Source organism: Lethenteron reissneri, chromosome 3 (genome assembly GCF_015708825.2).
Source record: "Lethenteron reissneri isolate LAM-NWPU_2019-01 chromosome 3, ASM1570882v1, whole genome shotgun sequence".
NCBI classification, from domain to species: Eukaryota; Metazoa; Chordata; class Hyperoartia; order Petromyzontiformes; family Petromyzontidae; genus Lethenteron; species Lethenteron reissneri.
In genome coordinates this window covers 8,163,792-8,190,916 of record NC_083781.1, presented here as the reverse complement: position 1 = coordinate 8,190,916, position 27,125 = coordinate 8,163,792, and the positions used below count along the sequence as shown (strand labels likewise).

The following is a 27,125-nucleotide window of genomic DNA, read 5'->3' as shown; positions in this document are numbered from 1 at the left end:
AGTGCTGTTAGCGAGCACCTCTAAAGCTCAGATATTCGTCACTGATGTCGGAGTGTTGGGAATCAGATCACCGGGTTTATAGCGCAGCGCGCTGACCACTGCCCCACCGCTCCCCACATATACACTACCACATACATACACACCCCACTCAAATTCGTGTACACACACACGCAATAGGGTTCGTACACACATACAATGCAAACACAAATGCCCATGTACTGTGCCTGTACATACACACCAGCGCGCATCGTATGTGGGCTACATGGGGGACCTTTGTCTGTGTATGTATATTGAGATAGGTGGCGCAGTGCTTAGCGCATTGATCTGAGTTCAGTCTTCCGACCGCGGCCAACTTTGCGTTAAAAAAAACCGGGCATCTGCTGCGGGAAGACAAAGGCGGTCGTGCGTGGTTCTGGCCACATCACCCCCTCGTGCTCTCTCCATAGACCTGGGCTGTTCGCTCACAGCACTTGCCCCAGCAGCCCGTGGAGGCTACACTCTTCGGCAGGGCGGTCTTTGTCATTGCATTCATAATCTCATCACGCGGTCCCAATTAAGGGCCCTGCTTAATTAATTAAGCAATTAGAGGTTATTTATTTATTTGATCACCCGACACACACGCGCTGTGCACTGTATGCGCTCCTTAGCACTGTACGGATGGGTTACGCGGGGCTGGGTCCGGCCAACCTCAAGGTACATTCCGACGAAAGTAAATATATTTACAGATGGAATCCTACGTATGTGTCTGTACGTTGAACTTCTTTCGCGCCGTACGTAGCCAACCGTTGCTAATCGGAGGTGCTATTATCCACACACCATAATCACCGGTATCTAGCCATGTTCAATCCACTGCTGGACGAATCCCTCCCCCCCCGCCACCACCTCTCGCGATCGATCCCGCAATTCGATGATCCACCCAGCACACACGGGCATGGAGCGATTTCATCGTTCCATCTCCTCGCGGGTTGTCGGGGTGGAAGGTGGATTAAAAAAAAAACACGTTCCATCCCTTGGCTGCCACTCCGTTATTATTCTCGACCACCGTACCACCACCAAAATCATCATCATCATCATCATCCTCCCTTCGAGCCACGCGTCCTTCCCAAGCCCAACAACTTCCCTTACTCGGCAGATTGCGTCTCGTCCGCTCACCCGCGCGTGTTTCTCCAATCCCGCACCTCCGATTAGCACGGTTGACTACATACGGGTGCGAAAGAGGTTCAACGCACGTACATACGCATGGAGCGAGGGACATCTGTATTTTGTAGTATTTTTTTTTGTATATTTTTTACATTTTTTTGTGTCACTCTGCAGGGAGATATTTCTTAACGGATCACCTCCAACAACAACACACAATTACAGGACATCAATTTAAGCGCGCACTAATTAAAAACAAATACATGACAACCGTGTAATTGAGAATAATAATAGGAATTGAAATAACATTTGTTTTAAGCTTAATATTTGATCAAAGGTTCTCACGAAGTATTTTCTCCATCTGCTGGACATGAGGAAATCTCAGTGATATTCGTAATGTAGAGCGTCGAGAGTAGAATTAATGTTTCTCTTACGCATGCCGAGTTTATATATATTCCGCGGAAACGTGTAATGAGTTTGTCTACGGATACTGCAGACGCGTGGTAGGTGTGAAACATCAGATTTAATGCGGCGTATAACATCCATCGTTAGTTTAACGCGTAGGCTTTCGGGACCAATATCCATAATATAGGGTTTTGGGTTAGTTCGCGTAAATATAAACACGTCGTTAAACCCGCCACCACCCGACACAGACAGTAACTGTGTAGGAGAGTGAACCCACAACATTTACGATTCGAGTGCCGTGACGTTTCGCTGCTAATTACAAGAACCAGCATCATCAGGCCGACAGCCCTCATTGATATTGTCATCTTCGCGTGGCCTTCATTGGGCTCACAACGTTGCCTGGGAAGGTTTTACTCGGACCTACAACAGCGCGCGCGTGTGGCCTTAAAACAAATAAGTAGATGATGTGCCGAGGTCGTCTGCGATAGTCAAGTAGCACATGACTCCGGCAAAGTCGAGGGGTTGCTACAACTCAGTGGTGCGGGGCAGTGGCCCATTCTGGTGCCCCCCCCCCCCATTAATCCCCCTACATCCATCCCCATCACCCCCCCCATCACACCCCCCCCCCCATCACGCCCCCCTCCCATCACCCCCCCATCGCCCCCCCGCCACCGCCACCCCCCCGCCACCCCCCTCGCCACCTTCCCCGCTGCTAGCCACCCCCCCACCACCACCCCCCCCCCCCACTCCCCACCACCCCCCACCACCCCCCCACTCCCCACCACCCCTCCACTCCCCACTCCCCACCACCCCTCCACTCCCCACTCCCCACCACCCCCCCACTCCCCACCACTCCCCACCCCCCCACCACCCCTCCACTCCCCCCCCCCACCCCCCCCCCACCACCCCCCCACTCCCCCCCCACCACCCCTCCACTCCCCACCACCCCCCCTTCGACCCCCCCCCCCCCGCCACCCTCCCGCTCCTCACGGGAAATGTCGCCCCTGGTTCTGGGACAAATCAACGCAACTTGGACCTCCCCTAGGTCGACTCGGCCTTAACGAACGAGCGCCTGATGCGGGTTGTAATAAACGTCACCGCTGGGAAGACAACGGCGCCCGAGCGCGTTTCATCTACATAACCAACCACTTAATGTAATAACTGAAACAGCGTGCGGCCGTGCTTTTAGCGAGCACTTGTCCCAATTGCCTCGAGGCTACACGGGGGATATTTGCCTTTGCACGGGGTTATATGCGTGCGTGCAGTACTGTACGAGAAAGCGGTGTGGTGCTTTAAAGCTTTCGTGACTGCAGGGATTCATATTTTTGGTTCTTTCGGTAAAGTCACGTAGAAGGGAAGTAATAGACGGGAAATAATCAAATATAATTTTATTTATAATTTATTTCATTTTTTCCCTTCTATTATTTCCCTACTACGTGACTTTACCGAAATAACCAAGAATATGAATCCCTGCAGTCACGAAAGCTTTAAAATATTATATTATTTGAAGGAAATAATAGAAGGGAAATAATAAAATAATACTTCATATTTTATTATTTCCCTTCTATTATTTCCCTAAAATAATATAATATTTTATTATTTCCCTTCTATTATTTCCCTTCTACGTGACTTTACCGAAAGCACCAAGAATACGGTGTCGTGCTCTCTGTCGGCTTTAGCGTCACACTCCACGCGAGGCGAATTACTCGGTTCGCCGATTGACGAACTCCGAGACTCGAGTGAGTGCCGTTCGTGGGAGACTCGCTCCACATCGCAGCAGTAGCCGCGATGTGGAACTCCTCCAGGCCGAGTCCCGGACCGTCGTCATTTTGTCGGTGGCCCAAATTTGTCGACAATTTTCAGTTTGTCGGAATTGTAAAAAAATTGTCGGCAGAGACCTGAACTCCATTGGTGCCAAATCTCAGTTCTCGAGGCCTTCGAAAACATCATTGGAGCTTACATCGCTCCGTGGCTGTGTATTTGTCTGTGTGAGAGAGAGAGACGGGGATATAAAAATGTTCTTACTCTGCACCACGTATCCATTTAAAGCTAAGTCAACTGACGACAGGTTCTGATATCGCTCGCCCACTGCCCATTAGCTCTGATCGGGAATCGAACAGCGCAGTCCGCTAACCGAAGCGCCACCGCTCCCCCCCCCCCGGTTAGACTTTTACGCAGCGCTGATTGAAGTTTCCAGTTCGTGGCGTGACCCAGGTCCGTGCGAGGAGTGTGCGTGTGTGAGGAGAGGCGGTCAGGATGTTAGCGCGCTGCGCTCAGTTTAACATTGGTTGGTTTTCGCGACCGATATTATTCATAATCATAATGTGTCGTTCACCCACCACCACCACCCGACATCCGATGAGTAAGGTGTACCACGTGAACAAAACGTGCCGATTAGTTTACTACTTCACCACACCGGTTCGTTAGAGAGTAGACCCGCAACATTTATAATGTCAGTCCGACGTTTCGCTGGTGATTTACAACCAGCTTCATCAGGCGATTTGCCAGAAATGCGCTACGAACCTGGCCCACCCGAGTTCGATTCCCGCTCGCTGCGAACAGCGGTGACGATTATCTGAATCGGCCCTGGGCCTCCCCTGGGTCGACTCAACCTCAAATCAGCACCCGGTGCGGTGTGTAGTAAACCATCGCCATTGGGGAGACAAAGGCGGCCGGGTCGTGGTCCTGGCCACATCACCCCCTCGTGCGCCACAGTGCCGCCCTTGAACGGCACTTGCCCCCAACCCAACAGTCTGTTCAGGCTATACGAGGTGGCGAGGGGGGGGGTCTTTGTTGTGTCCAGCTGCCTCTCCCTCTGCCGTTTCATCAATTAACAAAAGCCAACTATATCGCTACGCAATTTACAAAACGTAAACGATTCGCGCAAACAGTGCAGCAACAAAAACTCGCCGACACGCCAAACTCACCGCCGCAACTGCTTTTGCGGCGTGAAATGAAGGGGGAGCTCTAAGCGCTTTAACTTTGGCCTGGAATCGCGTTAATAATCAATAGCCTATTTGTATAAATCTTTAAAGACCACTGATTATGTTAACGCTGCCACTGCGATGTTTAAATAATGGAGAATCTATTTACGTGTTCGTGGAATTGTTTAATATTATAACTTAATGTATCGGGGGTGTGGGCGGTGGAGAGCTGAACGGCGCGCTGCGAACCCGGCGACCCGAGTTCGACTCCCGCTCACGGCCAACACCGGCGACGATTATCTGACCCGGTCATAGGCCTCTCCTAAGTCGACTCAGCCTCAAGCGAGTGTGTGATCATCGCCACTGGGGAGACGAAGGCGACCGGGCGCGGTGCTGCCCATCCAAACCCTCGTGTGCCGTGCCGGCCTTTATAGGCGCTACTCGCCAACAGCACTTGCCCTAACAGTTTGGTAAGGCTATACGGGGGACCTTTGCAGAGGTGAAACTTTCGCTATTCACACAAATGAACCACACAACACGTTGCCGATCTCGTCAAGGAGCATAAACCATCAAGCGAACACCGATCATCCTTACAGCAGCGGCTTCTGGCTGGCCATCGAACAAAGACGGTCACTGCATCGCGCGCTTTCAAATGCTCTTCTGCGGCCGTCTGGAACGCTCTTCCTTCCGATATTAGGAAACCAGTGGAGCTGTCAATCTCGATGATTTAATCTCGATTGACAAACTCATTTCTTTAGAACTGCCTTTTGTTTTTAGTTTATCGTCCTTTCCCCGCACCTCCGATGAGGACGGTTGGATACGTACGGTGCGAAATACGTTCAACGTACAGTACATACATTCAGATAACAGAAAGAGGCTTAGAAAACGCACGCAGGCTAATGACATCGACCATAACCGGTGAGGAATATTCAGTTTGGGCCTGGTTCGAGGATGCATCCCACGGCGCTAGAAAGGAATTTGCGTAGTGATGGAGACAGCGTTCAATAATAACTCAGTAGACGCGTTACAAACGGATGGGGAACTTTCGAGAGGAGATGGAGCGATGATTAAAACCAGCCGGCGTGCGTGCTGTAGAGCAGGTGCCTGTGCGGATTGTTGGATCGCACAGGATCGGCGGATCGAGGGGAGAGGCCTTCATCCAGCAGTGGAGTGACCATGGCTTAATAATTCACGAATCATGGTGGTGATACGTGGAATAATTTACCAGTCGACAGAGTCACAGGGATCGCACCCACGCATGCGTCCTCGCATCATTGATCTGGCCCCTCCGCATGAGCTCTCGGAAGCCAAGCGGAGGTGTTCCCAGCCTGGACAGTGCTTGGATTCGAAATGACGACACCCAGAATCAACAGTCAGGATATTTATTTGTACTGCAGGAGGAATCCGATGAGCGATACGGCTCTTTTTTCTCAACAGATGTCCAGGAGGAGCAGGTCAGAACGTTACAACAAACAATACAAAAACAACGCGATAGGAAAGGTAGACACATCACTTGAAAATATATGTACACAAATAAAACTAAACAGCCAAAAAGGTGGACACGTGTCCGATGCTTGTGCTGGATAATTCCGGGATCTGGGAGGCCGATTGACGGCCCGAGCGTGGAGCCCTTTCAAAAATCGTGGCTGGAAATTTTATAGGTTAAATAAAAACAAATATCGCGTTGGAATATAACGCGGGAAAACCCCACGTGGGTCGTCTCAATCCGGGGATATGTAGCTCACAACAGCGTGCACCGTCTCCACGTGTGAGACGTCTCCACGTGTGGGACGTCTCCACGTGTGGGACGACTCTACGTGTGAGACGACTCCACGTGTGAGACGACGTCTCCACGTGTGAGACGACTCCACGTGTGAGACGTGTCCACGTGTGAGACGACGTCTCCACGTGTGAGACGACTCCACGTGTGAGACGTGTCCACGTGTGAGACGTGTCCACGTGTGAGACGACGTCTCCACGTGTGAGACGACTCCACGTGTGAGACGTGTCCACGTGTGAGACGTGTCCACGTGTGAGACGACGTCTCCACGTGTGGGACGTCTCCACGTGTGAGACGACTCTACGTGTGAGACGACTCCACGTGTGAGACGTGTCCACGTGTGAGACGACGTCTCCACGTGTGAGACGACGTCTCCACGTGTGAGACGACTCCACGTGTGAGACGACTCCACGTGTGAGACGACTCTACGTGTGAGACGACGTCTCCACGTGTGAGACGACGTCTCCACGTGTGAGACGACTCCACGTGTGAGACGACTCCACGTGTGAGACGTGTCCACGTGTGAGACGACTCCACGTGTGAGACGACTCCACGTGTGAGACGACTCCACGTGTGAGACGACTCTACGTGTGAGACGTCTCTACGTGTGAGACGACTCACACGTGTGAGACGACTCTACGTGTGAGACGACTCCACGTGTGAGACGTGTCCACGTGTGAGACGACGTCTCCACGTGTGAGACGACGTCTCCACGTGTGAGACGACTCCACGTGTGAGACGACTCACACGTGTGAGACGTCTCCACGTGTGAGACGACTCTACGTGTGAGACGACTCCACGTGTGAGACGACTCCACGTGTGAGACGACACCACGTGTGAGACGACTCCACGTGTGAGACGACTCCACCTGTGAGACGACTCCACGTGTGAGACGACTCCACGTGTGAGACGACTCACACGTGTGAGACGACTCCACATGTGAGACGACTCACACGTGTGAGACGACTCACACGTGTGAGACGACTCACACGTGTGAGACATCTCCACGTGTGAGACGTCTCCACGTGTGAGACGACTCCACGTGTGAGACGACTCTACGTGTGAGACGTCTCTACGTGTGAGACGACTCACACGTGTGGGACGACTCTACGTGTGAGACGACTCCACGTGTGAGACGACTCCACGTGTGAGACGTCTCCACGTGTGAGACGTCTCCACGTGTGAGACGACTCCACGTGTGAGACGTCTCTACGTGTGAGACGACGTCTCCACGTGTGAGACGACTCCACGTGTGAGACGACTCCACGTGTGAGACGTCTCTACGTGTGAGACGTCTCACACGTGTGAGACGTCTCTACGTGTGAGACGTCTCACACGTGTGAGACGTGTCCACGTGTGAGACGTGTCCACGTGTGAGACGTCTCCACGTGTGAGACGACTCCACGTGTGAGACGACTCCACGTGTGAGATATCTCCACGTGTGAGATATATCCACGTGTGAGACATTTCCACATGTGAGATGACTCCACGTGTGAGACATTTCCACATGTGAGATGACTCCACGTGTGAGACGACATCTCCACGTCTGAGACGACATCTCCACGTGTGAAACATCTCCACGTGTGAGACATCCGTGGTGCTTTGTGCCAGAGAGAGACAGCCATACAGCGAGAGAGGGGGAGAGACAGGGAGCAGAAGACACAGAAGAGAGGCAGAAACATCGCCCAAGAGTACAGAGTAGCGGAAGAAAGCTAGACAAAGACGCAGACGTAGACAGATGTAGTGAGAAATCGACAGAGAGAGATACAGCGACGCACCATGAGAAAGACAGAGGCAGAGTCCGAGAGAGATGGAGAGAGACACGGATACACACTCGGAGAGACAAAGACAGAAAACAGAATGAGGAGACAGAGGGACGTATTGAATCTTTTTACTGTCTGGTTGCGATGACAAAACGGGCTTCCCTCGAGAGAGAGAGAGAGGAGAGAGCGCGAAGGGAGAGATGGAGCAGAGAGGCAGAAGGGAGAGATAAGGGAGCGTTCACCCCCACGAATTCCCTGGGTTCCCATGAAATCACACACACGTACACGACAACAAAGACAAAAATCCCTCCCCTCCCGATAGCCTCAACAGAATGTTGGGGCAAGTGCTGTTAGCGAGCAGCACCTATGAAGGCCGGCACGGCACACGAGAGGGTGGGTGGCCAACACCACGTCCAAACGCCTTTGTCTCCCCAGTGGCGATGTTTGCACACCGCACCCGGCACTCATTTTAGTCCGAGTCGACGTAGGGGGAGACCCAGGACCGGTTCAGATATGCGTCACCGATGATGCGGGAATCGAACTCGGGTGGCCGGCTTCTGATGGGGGCAGTGCGCTCATCACTGCGCCACCGCTCCTCACCCGCACCCACATCATAACCCCCCCCAACCCCGCCCCCCATCCCCCCCTCCCACCCCCCGCCCCCACCCCTCCACCCCCCGCCCCCACCCATCCACCCCCCACAAAGCGCGCGTCTGTGCGTCTCGTGCCGTAATGAGCGCGTGATGCGGTAATTGGGGGGAGGGGATATGGGGGGGGGGGGTTAAATGGCGGGGGGGGGAGGGGCGGTTTTGGGGGGGGGGGTGTTACCATGGAGACGAAAGACGCGCGCGACCCGAGGTGTCACTCACCGAGTGCGAGCGGAGGGCACGCGCGTAAACAATTAAGCTCGTCAATTAATCAATTAAACACTAAGTTCATTAAAGATCACGCTCGCCGCCTTCCTCCTCCGACGTGGACTGTTCTGCCCCCCCCCCCCCCCCTCTGTAGTGTGCGTGTGTGCGCGGTGGACTTCTTTCGCACCGTACGTAGCCAAACGCGCTAATCGGAGGTTCGGGGGGGGGCTGGGTCCAATGCTGTTAGCGAGCACAACCACATCCGGCCGCCTTTGTCTCCCCAGTCACACACACACACACTGTAGTTCCAATTAACAATATTTTGCGTGCACATGTAAAACAAAAACAATTACCGGGTGAGTCCCACTGAGCGATGTGTAGTTCCTTTTCAGAAGCGACGTGGCCACAAATGATAGCCCGACGAGAAGTGGCCGATGCACGTGGAGATTCGTCGCAGCTAAATACACTCGAAAACCCGTGATGGTCATTCTACATGCGGAGTGGGGGGGGGAAACCCGGAGGACCCGTAGGAGAAAAAAATCAACTCGTCCACGGGGAGAGAGACACGCAAACTCGAAATATACAGCAGCAGCAGGCGTCATGGTCGGGATTGAACCCACGACCTCCCGTATACCAGGCGAGGTAGTCAACATCTCCTAGCCACCATTATGATGATGAGAGAGAGACACGCAAACTCCAAATATACAGCAGGCGTCAGGGTCGGGATCGAACCCACGACCTCCTGTATACCAGGCGAGGTAGTTAAAATTTCCTAGCCACATGGAAACTCCAAATATACAGCAGCAGGCGTCAGGGTCCGGTCGAACCCACGACCTCCGGTATACCAGGCGAGGTGGTTAACATCTCCTAGCCACCGTGATGATGAGAGGGTCAGGATCTAACCCACGACCTCCTGTATACCAGGCGAGGTGGTTAACATATCCTAGCCACCGTGATGATGAGAGGGTCGGGATCGAACCCACGACCTCCTGTAAACCAGGCGAGGTGGTTAACATCTCCTAGCCACCGTGATGATGAGAGGGTCAGGATCTAACCCACGACCTCCTGTATACCAGGCGAGGTGATTAACATCTCGCATGTACAAATATCCATCTCCTCCGCCCAGTATCGCCTTTAAGAGGCTGTTGGGGCAAGTGCTGTTGTTAGCCAGCAGCATCTATACAGGGTCGGGGTGACCAACAACACGCCCGGCCGCCTTTGTCTCCTTTTCGCCAGGTACTCATTTAAGTCGACCTAGAGGGAGGCCCAGGACCGGTTGTCATACGTACACACAATCCTGTATCTCTGCAGCACACACGGACAGAGACTCGCGTAAAAAGCTCTTGCTATTCAAGTACAATGTAACACATTTCACACACAGACATTGAATGCAAACATACACACACACACTCGATAACACAATCGCACATTCAAACATTCAGTATAAATAATAACTCGGGCAATGACACGCGAGTATAAACTCGGCAACACGATGCCATTCGCAATACAAAATCACTCGATCTTACACAATAACACAACCACACAGACAAATACACAAGGCCGCACAATCATATACACATACATGCACTCTAGAACACACATGTACACAATCATACAACACATTCATAATCAACGTTTTTGGGTTAGATCGCGTTATTTATAAATGTGTCGTAACCCTCCACCACCCGTCACGGCCAATCAGCAAAAAAGTGTCACGTTGACAAAAGACAAAATAGTTCACTGCTTTAGCTCACCGGTGTGTTGAAGCGTGAAACCACAACATTTACAATTTAGAAATAACACGATCTAACCCAAAAACGTTGATTATGAATAATATTGGTCGCGAAAGCCTACGTGTTAAACATACAACACATGTTAACACGAACACAACACATACACAATCATACAACACATGTTAACACGCACACAACACATTCAATAACACAAAGACAAAGGTACCTCGTATAAACTCAAAAGACTATTGGGACAAGAGTTTTTTTTAGCGAGCACCTATGAAAGGCATGCACGGCACACGAAGGGGTTGGTGGGCCAGCACCACGCCCGGCCGCCTTTGTCTCCCCAGTTCTGATGTTTACGCACCACAGCATGTACTCGTTGGAGGCCGAGCCGACAACACTGCACACGCTAACACACAATCACACTAACACACACACACTACACAGAATACCCACACACTACACACACTACACATACACTAACACACAATCACACTAACACACAATCACACTAACACACAATCACACTAACACACACACTACACACAATACACACACACTACACACACACTAACACACACTACACACTACACACACTACACACACACACTAACACACAGTCACACGCTCAACACTACACACACTAACACACAATCACACTATCACACACACACTACACACAATACACACACACTACACACACTAACACACTAGCACACAATCACACTAACACACACTAACACACACTAACACACACTACACACACTACACACACACTACACACACTACACACACTAACACACAATCACACGCTCAACACTACACACACTAACACAATCAGACGCTCAATAATACACAATCACACGCTCAACACTACACACACTAACACACAATCACACGCTCAATAATACACTACACACACACTAACACACAATCAAACTCTCAATATCAATAACACCCACGCGCGCACCCCACAATCACACACACACACGCACACACACGCGCACGAACAATCAGTCACACGCACGCACAATCACTCACACACACGCACACACGCGCACGCACGCACGCACACACGCACACACGCGCCCCTCTGTATCTCTCGCACGCACACGGCTCCCTCTCTCGCGCTCTCAACACAAAAGGGGCTTTGGTTGACGCCAGTTAACTTCTCAGCACTTCATTCATCCGCCGTTATTGAGACCCCCCCCCCACCACCACCACCACCACGCGCCCACTCCCCCACGCCCCCCTCCATCATTTCACTCACAACTCAGAACAAAGCGATGCCTGCGAAACAAACCCGCGTCGCCACGCGCCTTATGTCGCGACCAGAGAGCGACTCCCACAGCTGCTGCTGCTGCTGGGGGTGTGGGTGGAAGGTGCGTGGGGGGAGGGTGTTGGGAAGGGGGGAGGTCAAACAAAGTGGGGGAGCGGTGGCGCAGTGGTTAGCGCGCGACCGGGTGTTCGAATCCCCGCTCACGTCCGACAGTGCTGCAGTCACAGCGAATGGGTTGTCTGCCGGCCGAGTCGCCCTTGTAAACAAAGAGCGACTTCTGAATATTTAAACTGGTTCCTGAGTTCACCCCTAGGTTGACTCAGCCTACAAAAAAATGTTGTAGTACACAGTGCCGTGGTGGTGATGGTGGTGTTGGTGAACGCAGTTCCGGCCCTTCACAGATGCTACTCGCTGACAGCACTTGCCCCAACAGTCTGGGGGATCTTTGTCTTTGTTTGCTGGCCACACCAGCTGACTTGACCATCGTCAAGGAGGGCTTCATCGAGCAGTGGATTGATCAAGGCCGATGATTATTTAAATGTAGAAGCGGCACGAGACAGGAGGGCGTGGGTTCGATCCCGACCCATGCTGTATATTTGGAGTTTGCGTGTCTCTCTCTTCCATAGAGATGTTGACTACCTCGCCTGATTTGCAGGAGGTCGTGGGTTCGACCCCGACTCCTATATATTTGGAGTTTGCGTGTCTCTATCTTCCATAGAGATGTTGACTACCTCGCCTGATTTACAGGAGGTCGTGGGATCGATCCCGACCCCAATTCCTGTATATTTGGAGTTTGCGTGTCTCTCTCTTCCATAGAGATGTTGACTACCTCGCCTGGTTTACAGGAAGTCGTGGGTTCGACCCCGACTCCTGCATATTTGGAGTTTGCGTGTCTCTCTCTTCCATAGAGATGTTGACTACCTCGCCTGGTTTACAGGAGGTCGTGGGATCGATCCCGACCCCAATTCCTGTATATTTGGAGTTTGAGTGTCTCTCTCTCTCTTTATCTCCCTGTGGTCGCGTGGATTTTTTTTTATCCGGGTCCCCTCCGTTCTTTCTCTTTCACATGTGGAATCAACGCCACGCGTTTAGACTATTTGGCTCCGACTATAAATGTCCACGCGATAAGCCACTTCGTTGAGCTGTTCGTTTCGCCACGTCACTTCTGAAAAAGAGCTATATAGCTCCGTAGGCCTTACCTGGTCAAACAATTGTAATGTAATTTGTATTGATATACAACAGAGAGAAGACCACGTGGAATAGAACACGTACGCCAAAGCAGAGGCGTCACATTGACTGCTATGATGATGAATCGTACGCAGTGGCAAGAGCAATCATCTTATATTATAAATAAATTTAAGTTTTGATGGCTGGACGGACGTGTCCATAATATACACAAACACAACGCAACGCATTAGTCAATAACACTGTGTGTGGCCTTGTAAGCAAAACAATGTATAATAGACGACGTTTCGGGCAATGGCCTTTGTCGTTGACTGTGCTTGTGCACCACCACTGCTAACGCAACAGCTGCAACTGCAGCGTCGCCGAATGAGTTGTTGACGATGAGTATATATTGAGTACTGCGTTCTCCGAAGCACAGCCCAATGCCGAGGCATCCCTCGAGTTACGAAAGGGGATGCGTTCTTGAAAGATTTAAAAATGAAAAAAGCCTAAAAATAAATTTCATGAATCTGAATGGCTTCTCGAATGAATTTAAAGATGTCTGTTTGGACAGTCGTTCCAACTGTACTCCAAACCCAAACATATTCACCTCCATCACTTCCAACAACAACAATAACAACAACAACACCAACAACAACAACAACAACTGAACAAGCATATTAAAACCATTGAATGCTCGTTAAATTTAAAACGAAACAAACAAAAAAACATGTTGGCATGACCCGGGCCAAGGGGACGATGACGATGATGATGACGACGTTACGGCGTTAGTGCTGCCATTGTCGAGGAGGGATGGGGGTGGGGGTGGGTGGGATAAGGGGGGGGGGGTGTGGGTGGGGGGGGGATAAGGGGGGGGGGCTTCTTGTTTTTGATGATCTCGCGTGCCGGAGTCAAATTTCGTTCGCGCGTAAATTCGATTTTAGGTTCATCGACAAAAGGTGTCCCTGATTTATCAAATGTGTTACATTTCGTAAAAACCGGTACGCTCATGAATCGAGGGCTGCCTGCATTATTATTGCTATTCACCAGAGAATATACATGATAAAGGGGGCGGGGCGGGGGGGGGTTAGATCGCGTAAATATAAATGTGTCGTTAAACCCGCCACCACCCGGCACAGCCAATGAGTAAGGTCTGTCACGTGAACAAAAAACGTGGCGATGAGCTACTCGTTCAGCACAAACCGGGTTGCGTGTTGGACAGTAAAGCCACGACATTTACAATTCGAGTTCGAGAATAATATTTCATCGAATGTACCCAGTTTGCCGTGTTCCAATTATTAATGTAGAAACCTATATGTATTTTTGTAGATATATATAATGTTTAACACGTAGGCTTTCACGACCAATATCATCCAAAAAAAAACCCTCTATTGTGGACGTATAAAATTCTTGGAATTACGGACCAACCCCAGGCCGCTCCCACCTTGAACAGCTTCTCAGTTTCTCCCGGTGGCCTTTTCGAGTGGCGCCGATTAATTTTGGTGGCAAGCATCTACCGCGGTTTGAGACGAGGCTCCGAAGAGTGGACCCGGTCGGTTTCCAAGACGCTGCATCATGTTCTGGATTTGAAGTTTTCGTGACTGCAAGGATCCATACTCTTTGGTTCTTTCGGTAAAGTCACGTTGGGGAAAAGTCACGTGGGTGAAAATTAAATTAAATTAAAAAATAACTAAATTAAATCACGACGTTTCGGAGGCAACACAAGCTTCCGTCATCAGGTGGAACAACCACAGCAAAAAGTTGTCGACTACAGTAAAAAAATGTTGCTGTGATGACGGAAGCTTGTGTTGCCTCTGAAACGTCTTGATTTAATTTAGTTATTTTTATTCTCTATTTTTTTTTACTTTTTATTTTCACCTACGTGACTTTACCGAAAGAACCAAAGAGGATGCATCATATATTGACCAGAGCGTGTTTTTTTTTTGTCCGCATGTTCACCACAAAGTACGCGTGCCTAATGCAGATCATGATTCCTTGCGAAAAGTTTCTGTTTGGTGTTTGAACATCGTGACACCCTCCTGTTTTTTTGCCGGAAAGGCTAAAACCAATTCTTATATCATCGCCACCGCCATCACCACCAAAAAACAAATCACCATCGCTGCCAGCCAACCTCATCACCGTGTTCACCACAAAGTACGCGTGGCTAATACAGACCATGATTCCTTGCGAAAGGTTTCTCTTTGCTATTGGAAACATCTTAACACCTAATTCTAGATTTCAAGCTTTCGTGACTGCAAGGATTCTTAGGTAAAGTCACGTACCTACGTGACTTTACCGAAAAAACCTAAGAATCTTAACACCTCCTGTTTTATATTGCCGGAACGGGTAAACAACAACAACAACAACAACAATTGTGATATGTTGATACTGGCAAGAACTGTCACGTGATGGAGCGTCGATTCCGTCGGCGACGATAGCGCGGTGAGGTTCGCGGTAGTGAACTCGCGAGCCCGAGGCTTTAATTAACGGCGGATTGGCGTGAGAACTCGGGGCTGGGATAATTGCCGGCTCACCCCTTCCTCCCCCCCACCCACCTACCACCACCTACCACCAACACCCACCACCCACCAACACCCACCAGCACCCACCAAAACCCACCACCACCTACCACTCACCAACACCCACCAACACCCACCAACACCCACCCACCTACCACCACCTACCACCAACACCCACCACCACCCACCAACACCCACCCACCACCACTCACCAACACCCACCACCACCCACCAACACCCACCACCACCCACCAACACCCACCACTCACCAACAGCCACCTACCACCACCTACCACCAACACCCACCACCACCCACCACCACCCACCAACACCCACCAACACCCACCCACCACCACCACCACTCACCAACACCCACCTACCACCACCCACCCACCAACACCCACCAACACCCACCAACACTCACCACCACCCACCCACCAACACCCACCATCCGCCCACCACCCCCCTCGGCACTCGCTCCAAACAAACGCATTGACCTCTTGATTAGCTCATTGATTAATCACGTTTTAAATGGGAAATAAAGCCCCCTCCACCTGCAGCCCTGCAATTGTACGTATATTAAACTTCTTCCGCACCGTACAAAGTAGCCAACCGTGCTAATCAGAGGTGAGATTGCAAGCTCACCGACACTGCCGCGAGAAGATCACACCCCCCCCCCCACTAGTATTGGCCTACTCTTCCACGCTTTAACCAAGAGAGGCCTATGAATTACCAACACTCAGCGCTACGCTGCGCTACGAACCTGGCGACCCGGATTAGATTCCAGCTTCACGGCCAACACCGGTGACGATTATCTGAACCGGTCCTGGGCCTCCCCTAGGTCGACTCAGCCTCTAATGAGTACCTGGTGAGATGTGTGGTAAACATCGCCACTGGGGAGACAAAGGCGGTCGGGCGTGGTGCTGGCCAGCCACCCCCTCGTGTGCCGTGCCGGCCTTCATAGGTGCTCGCTAACAGCACTTGCCCCTACAGTCTGTTGAGGCTACACGGGGGATCTTTGTGGGTGGGAGGGCGGGAAGCCTGGATTGGTGCTCGCAAACAGCTATTGAGATCAGTGGCGTGGGTATTTATGTTTTCAGCTCAGGGTGGTGCGGCAATCGATCAAGCGGGGCCCCCAATACTTGATTTGAATAAAAAAATAATAATAAAAAAACGTGGAACGTAAATGATTTTTTTCTTATTTTTTTTAAATTAACGCGTTGTAAAGCCCCCCCCCCCCCCCCACTACTCGTTGCTTTGGCCACCAGGGGGTTTTGGGGGGGGGGGGCAAGGCACCCCCCCCGCGTGCCCCCCACACTCGTGAAGCGACTGACTCAGAGTGGAAGCAGCAGTCGGGGTGACGGATGTCCCCGCACTCGCGACTCGCTGCGGTGACTCACTCGCTCACCGGCGGGCAGTCGCTTCCACGCCACCACGACCACCGTGGCCACAGGCGGCGTGAACTTCACCCGTCGGTTCCTCCTCCACCCGTGTTGCTGGCTCGGTCATCACCAGACACTGACCGTGTCGTCTCATCCACCACCACCACCACCACGCTGCGTCCAACCACTATCACCACCACCACACAGATCACAAGAGCACACTCACCTACTCAATCACTCACTCACCCACCCACGCACTCGCATCGCCCGCTCAGTCACCAACACTGCAATTTATATCAACCCCTCACTCACCCATTCACTCACTCACTCAGCCACTCACTCACCCACTCACCTACCCACTCACCCACTCACTCACCCACCCACTCACCTACCCACTCACTCACCCACCCACTCACCTACCCACTCACTCACCCACTCACTCACCCACTCACTCACCCACTCACTCACCCACCCACTCACCCACCCACTCACCTAACCAGCCACTCACTCACCCACTCACTCACTCACTCACCCACCCATTCACCCACCCACTCATTCACTCACTCACCCACCCACTCACTCACCCACTCACCCACCCACTCACTCACTCACTCACCCACCCACCCACTCACCCACTCACCCACTCACTCACCCACTCACTCACCCAGGGGCGGGGGAAGAAGGGGGGGGGAGCGGGTGTTTGGGGGGGAGCTTCCGTGATCTTGATGGGGGGAGGGCCACCATACCAACCAGGTTGACAAGCGCTGCCCTTGGGCGGTGTCCTCTCCACTGCAAGGCCCACGGGCCACTGGAGGCCGCCGGTGGCCTTTAGCGTGGCCCCTGACAAGTGACCCCCCGACACGACACACAGAGTGACACCCCCCCCCCCTCAGTGGCTTCAAATGGTGCGGTGGCCCTCACACTGATGATGTCTTGTCGGCGACAGAGCCCCCCCCCCCCCCCCCGTTCTGTAAATTAGCGAATAACACAATGATCTAGAAGGTTCCCTTTCTCTCGCTCTCTCTCGTGATGTTGCTAGACTCGATGTTGGTGACCCTCCCGTAGCAAAAGTGTCTGCAGAGCTGTTGCTGCTGGCAGCAATAAAATTGGTTAACAAGTCTCTTGCTCTTTCTCTCTCTCACTCTCTTCTTTTTTTTACGATCAGAGGAAACAAGAAGATGCTCGGTGTAGTCGGCACTTTGCTTCGTTCATCATTTCGTTTTCTTGTTGTTTTTTTCCCACAATGCTTTGCTTTATGTGCCCCCCCCCCCCTTTTTAAATGAAAGATTTCACAAAAGATTTCACGCTCTTCTCTCCTCCTTTTTTTCTCTCACTCTCTCTCGCTCGCTCGCAGAGGCCTCTGATCTTGAGAAGGAGAACCCGGGCTGTAAGCGGCGTCGCACTCGCACCAACTTCTCTGGCTGGCAGCTGGAGGAGCTGGAGCGCGCCTTCACAGAGAGCCACTACCCGGACGTGTTCATGCGCGAGGCTCTCGCCCTGCGGCTCGACCTCGTGGAGTCGCGCGTGCAGGTGAGGAGAGCGAGAGACGGACTTTCTTTTTAAATCCTTTATATTAAGTTCACTTGCTTGCGCGCTTGCGCGCTTACGACCGTGCAAATCTTTCGGTCGTGTTTTAACCCACTTCCCGTGATCCAATCGAGCTGACATTTTGCACACAGACTCGTTGTGCGTGACAATTTATTTTCGTGAAAATATTTTTCCAAAATGTTACACTTTTTAAGTAAAGAAAATTTATATTTAATTACCAATTGCTTAATGGTGGCAGGCAATCATCTGACCCATAGGTGACAGCCATCTCAAGCCAGAGGACGAGAGGACTCTAGCCGCCCGTTTCAAAGACCAATGTGGGCTGGGTTGTGGCCCATTGAACACGCATATAAAGGATTTATAGTGAAAAACTTTTTTAACTTTTAAACCACTTTTATTGCTTGCCAACAGCAACAGCACCGGAGCCGATTTCGATACGAAACAAAGTCACCGGCAACAAATTTCAAGTTCAAGTTCATTTATTAGGTATAGCCCTGTGAGCCATTCGGCTCTTGAATCGAGTGCAACCGCAACAAACAAAAACATGAACAAAAAAACATCTTAAAGTGAATATGTTACTGAGTTGTGAATATGTGACTAACCAAACACAAAAAACACACACGCGCCATGCACAGCGTAGACCAGAGAGAGAGAGAGAGGAATGGAGAAGGGGAGGCGAAAGGACAGAGAGTGAAAGGAGGAAGAGGGGGAGCGAGGGGAAGAGATAACAACACAGAGCGAGAGAGACAGTGAGACTTTTAAACAACTTTTATTGCCGCCAGCAGCAACAGCACTGGAGGCGATTTCGATATAAAAATACACAAAGTCACCAGCAAACAAATGAAATTAAACGCTACAAATCCACGCGCTGTGGCGCTAAAAGCACCGCGCACAACACGAAAGTAAAGTCATGTGGTGGTGGTGGTGGTCATCGCGCACGCCACGATGACGAGCGAGCGCTTCAGAGAGTGAGAGAGGGAGGGAGAAAGGCAGAGAGAGTGAGAGAGACGGACAGAGAGTAAGAGGTAGAGCGAGGGGAGGAGACCTGTTCTTCACCTGAGGACGGCTGCTTGCGTTGTGGCCGAAACGTCGTGAGAATTGTATTTTATTATGTTTTATTTTTTATTATTTTATTATTTCCCTTCTACGTGACTTTACCGAAAGAACCAAGAAGATGAATCCCTGCAGTCACGAAAGCTTTAAATCGAAACAACAACATCATCATCAACAACAACAACATCAACAACATCATCAACAACATCAACATCATCAATCGTCTTCCTCCTCTCTCCCATCATCTCCTGCTGCTCTCTCCCATCATCAACATCAACAACAACAATATCAACAACATCATAATCAACAACAACAACAACATCAACAACATCAATCGTCTTCCTCCTCTCTCCCATCATCTCCTGCTCCTCTCTCCCATCATCATCAACAACAACATCAACAACATCAACAACAACAACATAAACAACAACAACATCATCATCAACAACATCATCAACAACAACATCAACAACAACATCAACAACATCATCAACAACAACATCAACAACAACATAATCAACAACAACATCAACAACAACATCAACAACAACAACATTATCAACAACAACAACATCATCATCAACAACATCATCATCATCAACAACATCATCAATCGTCTTCCTCCTCTCTCCCATCATCTCCTGCTCCTCTCTCCCATCATCATCAACAACAACATCAACAACATCATCAACAACAACAACATCATCAACAACAACATCAACAACATCAACAACAACAACATCACCATCATCGTCGTCGTCTCTCTCCTCCCTCGCACCGTCTCACCGCCAAATGAAGAGTCGCTGCGCGCTCTTTAAGGGCGCTCCGATGACGCGTCCCTCCCAATTCACCGGCGTTTCATTAAGAACGCCGATTAAGCCGCTCCACGCCTAATTATGCCCCATTAACAATCCGCGCGGAGGAGAACGGTGAATCGACTCCGCTTCGGTGCCGGGCGCCATCTCGCCCAGGCGACGCCGTCGGCGTGGACATCCATCCGCGTGTGGAGTTGTCGAGAGGTGTGGGTCTGTGTGTGTACCTGTGTGTGTGTGTGTACCTGGGGTGTGTGTGTGTACCTGGGGTGTGTGTGTGTGTCTTGTGTGTGACCTATGTGTGACCTGTGTGTGACCTGGGTGTGTGTGTGCCCTGTGTGTGTGTGTGTCTGTGTGTGTGTGTGTGCCCTGTGTGTGTGTGTACCTGGGGTGTGTGTCCTGTGTGTGTACCTGTGTGTGTGTGTACCTGGGGTGTGTGTGTGTGTCTTGTGTGTGTGTGACCTATGTGTGACCTGTGTGTGACCTGGGTGTGTGCCCTGTGTGTGTGTGTCTGTGTGTGTGTGTGACCTGTGTGTGTCTGTGTGTGTGACCTGTGTGTGTCTGTGTGTGTGTGACCTGTGTGTGTGTGTGTGCCCTGTGTGTGTGTGACCTGTGTGTGTGTCTGTGTGTGTGTCACTGTGTGTGTGTGACCTGTGTGTGTGACCTATGTGTGACCTGTGTGTGACCTGTGTGTGTGTGTGTCACTGTGTGTGTGTGTGTCCTGTGTGTGTCCTGTGTGTGTGTGCCACTGTGTGTGTGTGTGACCTGTGTGTGTGTGTGTCCTGTGTGTGTCACTGTGTGTGTGTGACCTGGGTATGTGTGTGTGTCACTGTGTGTGTGTGTCCTGTGTGTGTGACCTGGGTGTGTGTGTGTCCTGTGTGTGTGTGACCTGTGTGTGTGACCTGTGTGTGTGACCTGGGTGTGTGTCCTGTGTGTGTGTGGATAGCGCCTGGATATGGGTGGACAGCAGAGGGCAGTACAACAACATGAGATGTTGCGCTGCACTTCTAAGCTCCGCGCCCCTCCCCTGTAGCCATCACAAACCCGCGCACTGACCAGCATGGTGAAGTATGGTCAAATAATCCCTGCACGGCGTGCGGGGGGAGAGGCCTTCCTTCAGCTGAACGTGGTGACGATGATGATGACGAGAGAAAAGAGGAGGAGATGGGAGGCAGGAGATGGGAGTTAGGAGATGGGAGGGAGGAGATGGGAGGGAGGAGATGGGAGGGAGGAGATGGGAGGTAGGAGATGGGAGGAGATGGGAGGAGATGGGAGGCAGGAGATGGGAGGGAGGAGATGGGAGGAGATGGGAGGCAGGAGATGGGAGTTAGGAGATGGGAGGGAGGAGATGGGAGTTAGGAGATGGGAGGGAGGAGATGGGAGGGAGGAGATGGGAGGGAAGAGATGGGAGGGAGGAGATGGGAGGGAGGAGATGGGAGGGAGGAGATGGGATGGAAGAGATTATCGGGACGCAAGATGAGGAGTTGTTGCGCAGTGGTTAGCACATCTGGCTGGTAGTAAGATGGTAATCAATAGAACGAGACGAGAACCCACCCCATGCTCTCTCTCTCTCATTGTCGTGCGCTGCTCGCAGTCCTCCTCTACTCAGAGCACTGAGCGTCATTTTGATCTCCCCACCCCCTCCCCCACGTAATAATAATAAAACACCAAGATGATTTGCAACGTGAGATCATCTGTTTTTGTTTAGCATATATGTGTAATGTAGAAAGTATCTCGGATTTAAATAACATCACGGCGATGGAAGTACTCGAGCAGCAAGCGCACGTTGCAGAGTGAGACAGCCGATATGTTAAACCCACGCGGGGTTTCCTAGGCCTTTCTCTCTCTCTTTGTTTACTACCCCAACCCCCGGCATCTCGACGATGCCTCCCATCTGTTGTTGTTCCCGGTCTCGAACGTCGTCCGAACGTCATGTCGCGACGTTTCAACGCAACTCCACGTGCGCGCGACGCTGTTTGGGTCACGCGGTGTAAGCCACCCTCGTGTAGCCAGTTACCCGGCTACGATGACGATGACGACGCTTGCTGTTGTTGAGTTGGGGAGGGGGGGTGAGTTTATGGGGGGCTAGGGGGGGGGGCTAGGGGGGGGTTTCGTCTTGTAATCGGCAATCACACGCGGGACCCCCCCCCCCCCCCTCCCGAGGCGTTCGCGTGCGCGGAATTTCATTTCGCGTTCTCCTTCATTATCAAATCGCCTCGAATTAGACCGCTTCCTGAGGTTTTACGGCTCGCGCTACGACGCGCAACACGCGCACACAACATGCATAACGCACACAACATGCATAACGCACACAACATACATAACACGCACCATACATAACACACACAATATACACAACACACAACATGAATAACACACAACATACATAGCACACAATATACACAACACACAACATGAATAACACACACAATATACATAACGCATACAACATACATAACACATACATAACACGCACCATACATAACACACACAACATACATAACGCCCAACATACATAACACACACAACACACACATAACACACACCATACATAACGCACAACACATACAACACACACAACGAAGCAGATAACACAACATACACACAACAAGCACAAAACACGCACACGCAACACCCACACGCAGACACACAACACACAAAACATGCACACACAACACGCACACGCACACAACACACACACCATTCACACAACACACACGACACGCACACAACACACACACACAACAAGCACACAACACCCACACAACATACACAACGTGCGCACAGCACACAGAACACGCACACAACAGAAACACCATGCACACAGCACACGCAACACACACAACACTCACACGACACGACAGAACACAACAAAACACTCGCAACACGCGTAGTGTGATTGCACCGCCACTGTAAACGCAAACAGGAAGCAGCATCTGATAGTCATAATACTTTCGTCATAAATACGCGATTATTCTGTTAAAATGGGGGGGGGGGAGGGGGTGTATCGTCATTTATCGATGATCATCAGCAGTTTTTTTCTTCCAAGACGAACAAACTCTCGACGGGGAGGGGAGAGTCGGTATTCAGCGTCTCATCAGCAGCGTCAACTTCGCTTCGAAACCATGACCGATACCACCGCCCAGGCGAATGATGCGCCCGAGGTGGAGTTGAACTCGTGGTTATACTGGTAGGAACCTCCTGGTTACACCAGCCCACAAGGGGATTATTGTGTCCGTCGTGCAGGGAGGGGCTGGGTGGGGAGGGACTGGTCACCCCGTGGTGCCCTTATAAAACTCAACGTTTAACCTACTCACGCCGGCTTGTGCCCGCCCTCACAGTCGGGCATATTTGCGGAATACACCACGCCGCCGTTGAACCTGGCCATTGACCGAGCAACCCAACGTTCCTACCAGCTCCCTCCGCAGGAATGTGTTTATTCTGGAGCTGTAACACAAAGTCGTCGCATTACCGGTAACCGCATGTGGGGGAACCGGAACACAAAAAAACGGTTTTTCTTTTCTTTTTTTGCCGTACTCAAAAAAATATCTACGCAGTGATTATTATGATGATAATAATAAACTCCTTGGTAGTGGGAGCGATTTCAAATACATGTTGGAAGCAATTCACATCGTTTAAGTTCTTATGCTTGCATTAGAATATATCGAGCAGTTCATATTTTGATGGTATCATGTGCGAATGCTCCATCACATGTTTTAAAATCCATCACGCAGTGAATATTGCACTGAAAAATCGCAATTCGATCTTTTCCCCAAATCGTTCAGCCCTCGACTACGTAGCCAACCATGCGGATCGTAGGAGGTGCGGGAGCGAATGATCATCAGCGGCACGGGACTTGCGATGCAGAGGCAACCGGTTCGATTCCATTTCCCGACGCGGCATTAGGAACACAGGAGGACAGCGTCCATGAAATCTCCCCCCCCCTCCCTCCCTCCCATCTACCCCCCATTGCACTACCGCTCCCCCCACAAAGACAAAGATCCCCGTGTAGCCTTAACAGACTGTTGGGGCAAGTGCCGTTAGCCAGCACCTATGAAGGCTGGCACTGCACACGAGGGGGTGGGTGGCCAACATACACAAAGACAAAGATCCCCGTGTAGCCTTCAACGACTGTAGGGGCAAGTGCCGTTAGCCAGCACCTAATGAAGGCCGGCACGGCACACGAGGGAGTGGGTGGCCAACATACACAAAGACAAAGATCCCAGTGTAGCCTTCAAAGACTGTAGGGGCAAGTGCCGTTAGCCAGCACCTATGAAGGCCGGCACGGCACACGAGGGGGTGGGTAGCCAACATACACAAAGACAAAGATCCCCGTGTAGCCTTCAAAGACTGTTGGGGCAAGTGCTGTTAGCCAGCACCTATGAAGGCCGGAACGGTACACGAGGGGATGGGTGGCCAGCACCACGCCCGACCGCCTTTGTCTCCCCAGTGGCGATGTTTACACACCGCACTAGGTACTCATTTCAGGCTGAGTCTACCTAGGGGAGGCCCAGGACCGGTTCAAATAATCTACAATGGTTTTGGCCGTGAGCGGGAATCTAACCCGGGTTGCCGGGTTCATAGCGCAGCGCGCTAACCGCTACACCACCGCTCCCCACTACCTCACACACACACACAGACAAACACACAGACACACATACACACACAGACACACACAGACACACACACAGACACACAGACACACACAGACACACACATACACACAGAGACACTGTCTATATATCAATCGCCACTGATCGTAGCCGTGGCCGGGACTCACAGGCGTTAGAAGGCACCACTCACTAACCATTGCGCCACCACTCCAGTCGCATCACACGTACACACAACGAACGCAAAGATCCCCCGTGTAGCCTTCACAGGCTTTTGGGGCAAGTGATGTTAGCGAGCACCTATTGAGGTCGATACCAGCGGGCGCGGAGCGAATCACCGAAATACAACTCGCACACAAAGCCGCGCCCGACTCCCTCGCCATCACCCCCACACCCCCCCCCTACCCCCACACCCCCCCTACCCACCCACCCACCCCCCCCTTCATCCCCTCACTCCTCCGCTCTCCGTTCCTCGCTGCACGCTTTCGATGCCCCAGGCGCAGTTCCGCACGGCTAATATGTGTTTAGTGTTCGCGGTACAGGGTGACGTGCCTGGGGGTAGCCCCCCCCCACCCATCTCGCGCCCCCCCCCCACCCATCTCGCGCCCCCCCCTCAGCCCACACACCCCCCCCACTCTAGCCCCCCCCCCTGCCCCCCCCCCCATTCCTACCACAGCCTCTACTCATCGCCAACGAATACCTTCCTCTCTCTCGCGTGTCCCACTCTCTTACCTCATCCCCCGTCTATCCCCCGCCCCGCCCCTCGTCTGCCCCCTCCCCTCCCTCTCCCTCGCGTCCCCGTTCAATCATTGCTCCGTCTCCTCTTCATCCCCTTGACACCTCCGCCTCCCCCCAATCCTCCCTCCCACGATTCTCGCTCCTCCCTCTCACCCCTCCCTCCCTCCCTCTGTCCTCCCTCTCTCTCATCCCACCCCCCTCCTCTCTCCATTCGTCCCTCGCTCCCTCCCTCATTCCATCTCCCTCGTCCCCCCCCCCTGCCCCCGTCTCCTCCCCCTCCCTCTTTGACACCTCGTTAAATTCGCCAGATGGGGCACGGATAGAGAGGCTGGCTAAGTCTTCCCCCCCCCCGCGCGCCCGCTCACGGGAAGATGGGAAATTCACTCCATCCGTGTGGTGACCCACCAACCCTTCGCTGCTGCTGCTGTTGCCTGCAGAGCAGTGCTGGACTACAGGCAGCTAGCCCCGTGCAGCAGCGTAGCCAACACCGCCACCGCTCGGCTAAGGATGCACGGCGCGAGTGATGTTGCGTTTCGGGGGGGGGAGAGTTCGTGTTCTCGCACTTTCATCAATCGCCCTCGTCTCAGCCTCCATCGCGCGTGTCGATGTATGCGTGCATACACACCAAAGACAAAGACTCCCCGTGTAGCCTTAGATTTTGGGGGGCAAGTGCTGTTAGCGAGTAGCACCGCTGAAGGTCGGCACGGCGCACGACGGGGTGAGTGGTCAGCACCACGCCCGGCCGCCTTTGTCTCCCCAGTGACGATGTTTACACACCGCACCAGGTACTCATTTAGGGGTAGAGTCGACCACGTGTGTGTGTGTTGCTAGCCATCCACCCCCTCTCGTTTTCCCTGTCAACCTTCATCTGGTGCTCGCTAACAGCACTTGCCCCGACAGTCTGATGCAGCCTACACGGGGGAGCTTTGTCTTTGTTTGGTAGTGCAGCGGTGAGCATGCCTCTCGCTCCGAACCCGGCGATCCGGGCTTTCTCGATTGCGGCTCACGACCCAACATCAGTGACAGAATTGTATCTGAACCGAGGGCCCGAGCCTCCCTCCCCTAGGTCGACTCAGCCTGAAACGAGTACCTAGCGCGATGTGTAATCAAAACATCGACAGTCACTCGGCGGAGGGGGGAGAGACAACTGAGGTTTATTTGGCGCGGGCTCTCTGGCCACCCAACCCACCATTTCTTGTGCGACGTGCCGGCCTTCATCGGTGCTGTTCGCTAGCAGCACTTGCCCCCACCACCACCAACCCCAACAGCCTGTGGAGGCTATACGGGGGACCTTTGTCTTTGCAGTGCGCGTGAGCGCCACGTGTACGCGCGCGCGCGCGCGTGCGAGGACGTGTGGAGTAGAAAGCGCCAGAGATCAAACTCCCCTCTCCCCGTTCGCTCCGAACCCGCGTTTCAACTCT

At 52.1% G+C, this 27,125-nt stretch overlaps 1 protein-coding gene across 1 annotated transcript in view; it reads left to right on the top strand.

Moving 5' to 3' along the window:
- The window catches only part of LOC133347871 (homeobox protein unc-4 homolog), a 66,387-nt gene that overhangs the window by 6,820 nt on the left and 32,442 nt on the right, over positions 1–27,125 (top strand). Inside the window, exon 2 of the mRNA XM_061560590.1 lies at positions 18,298–18,473. Coding sequence (XP_061416574.1) covers positions 18,298–18,473 — 176 coding nt within the window. The remainder of the gene's footprint in view (positions 1–18,297; positions 18,474–27,125) is intronic.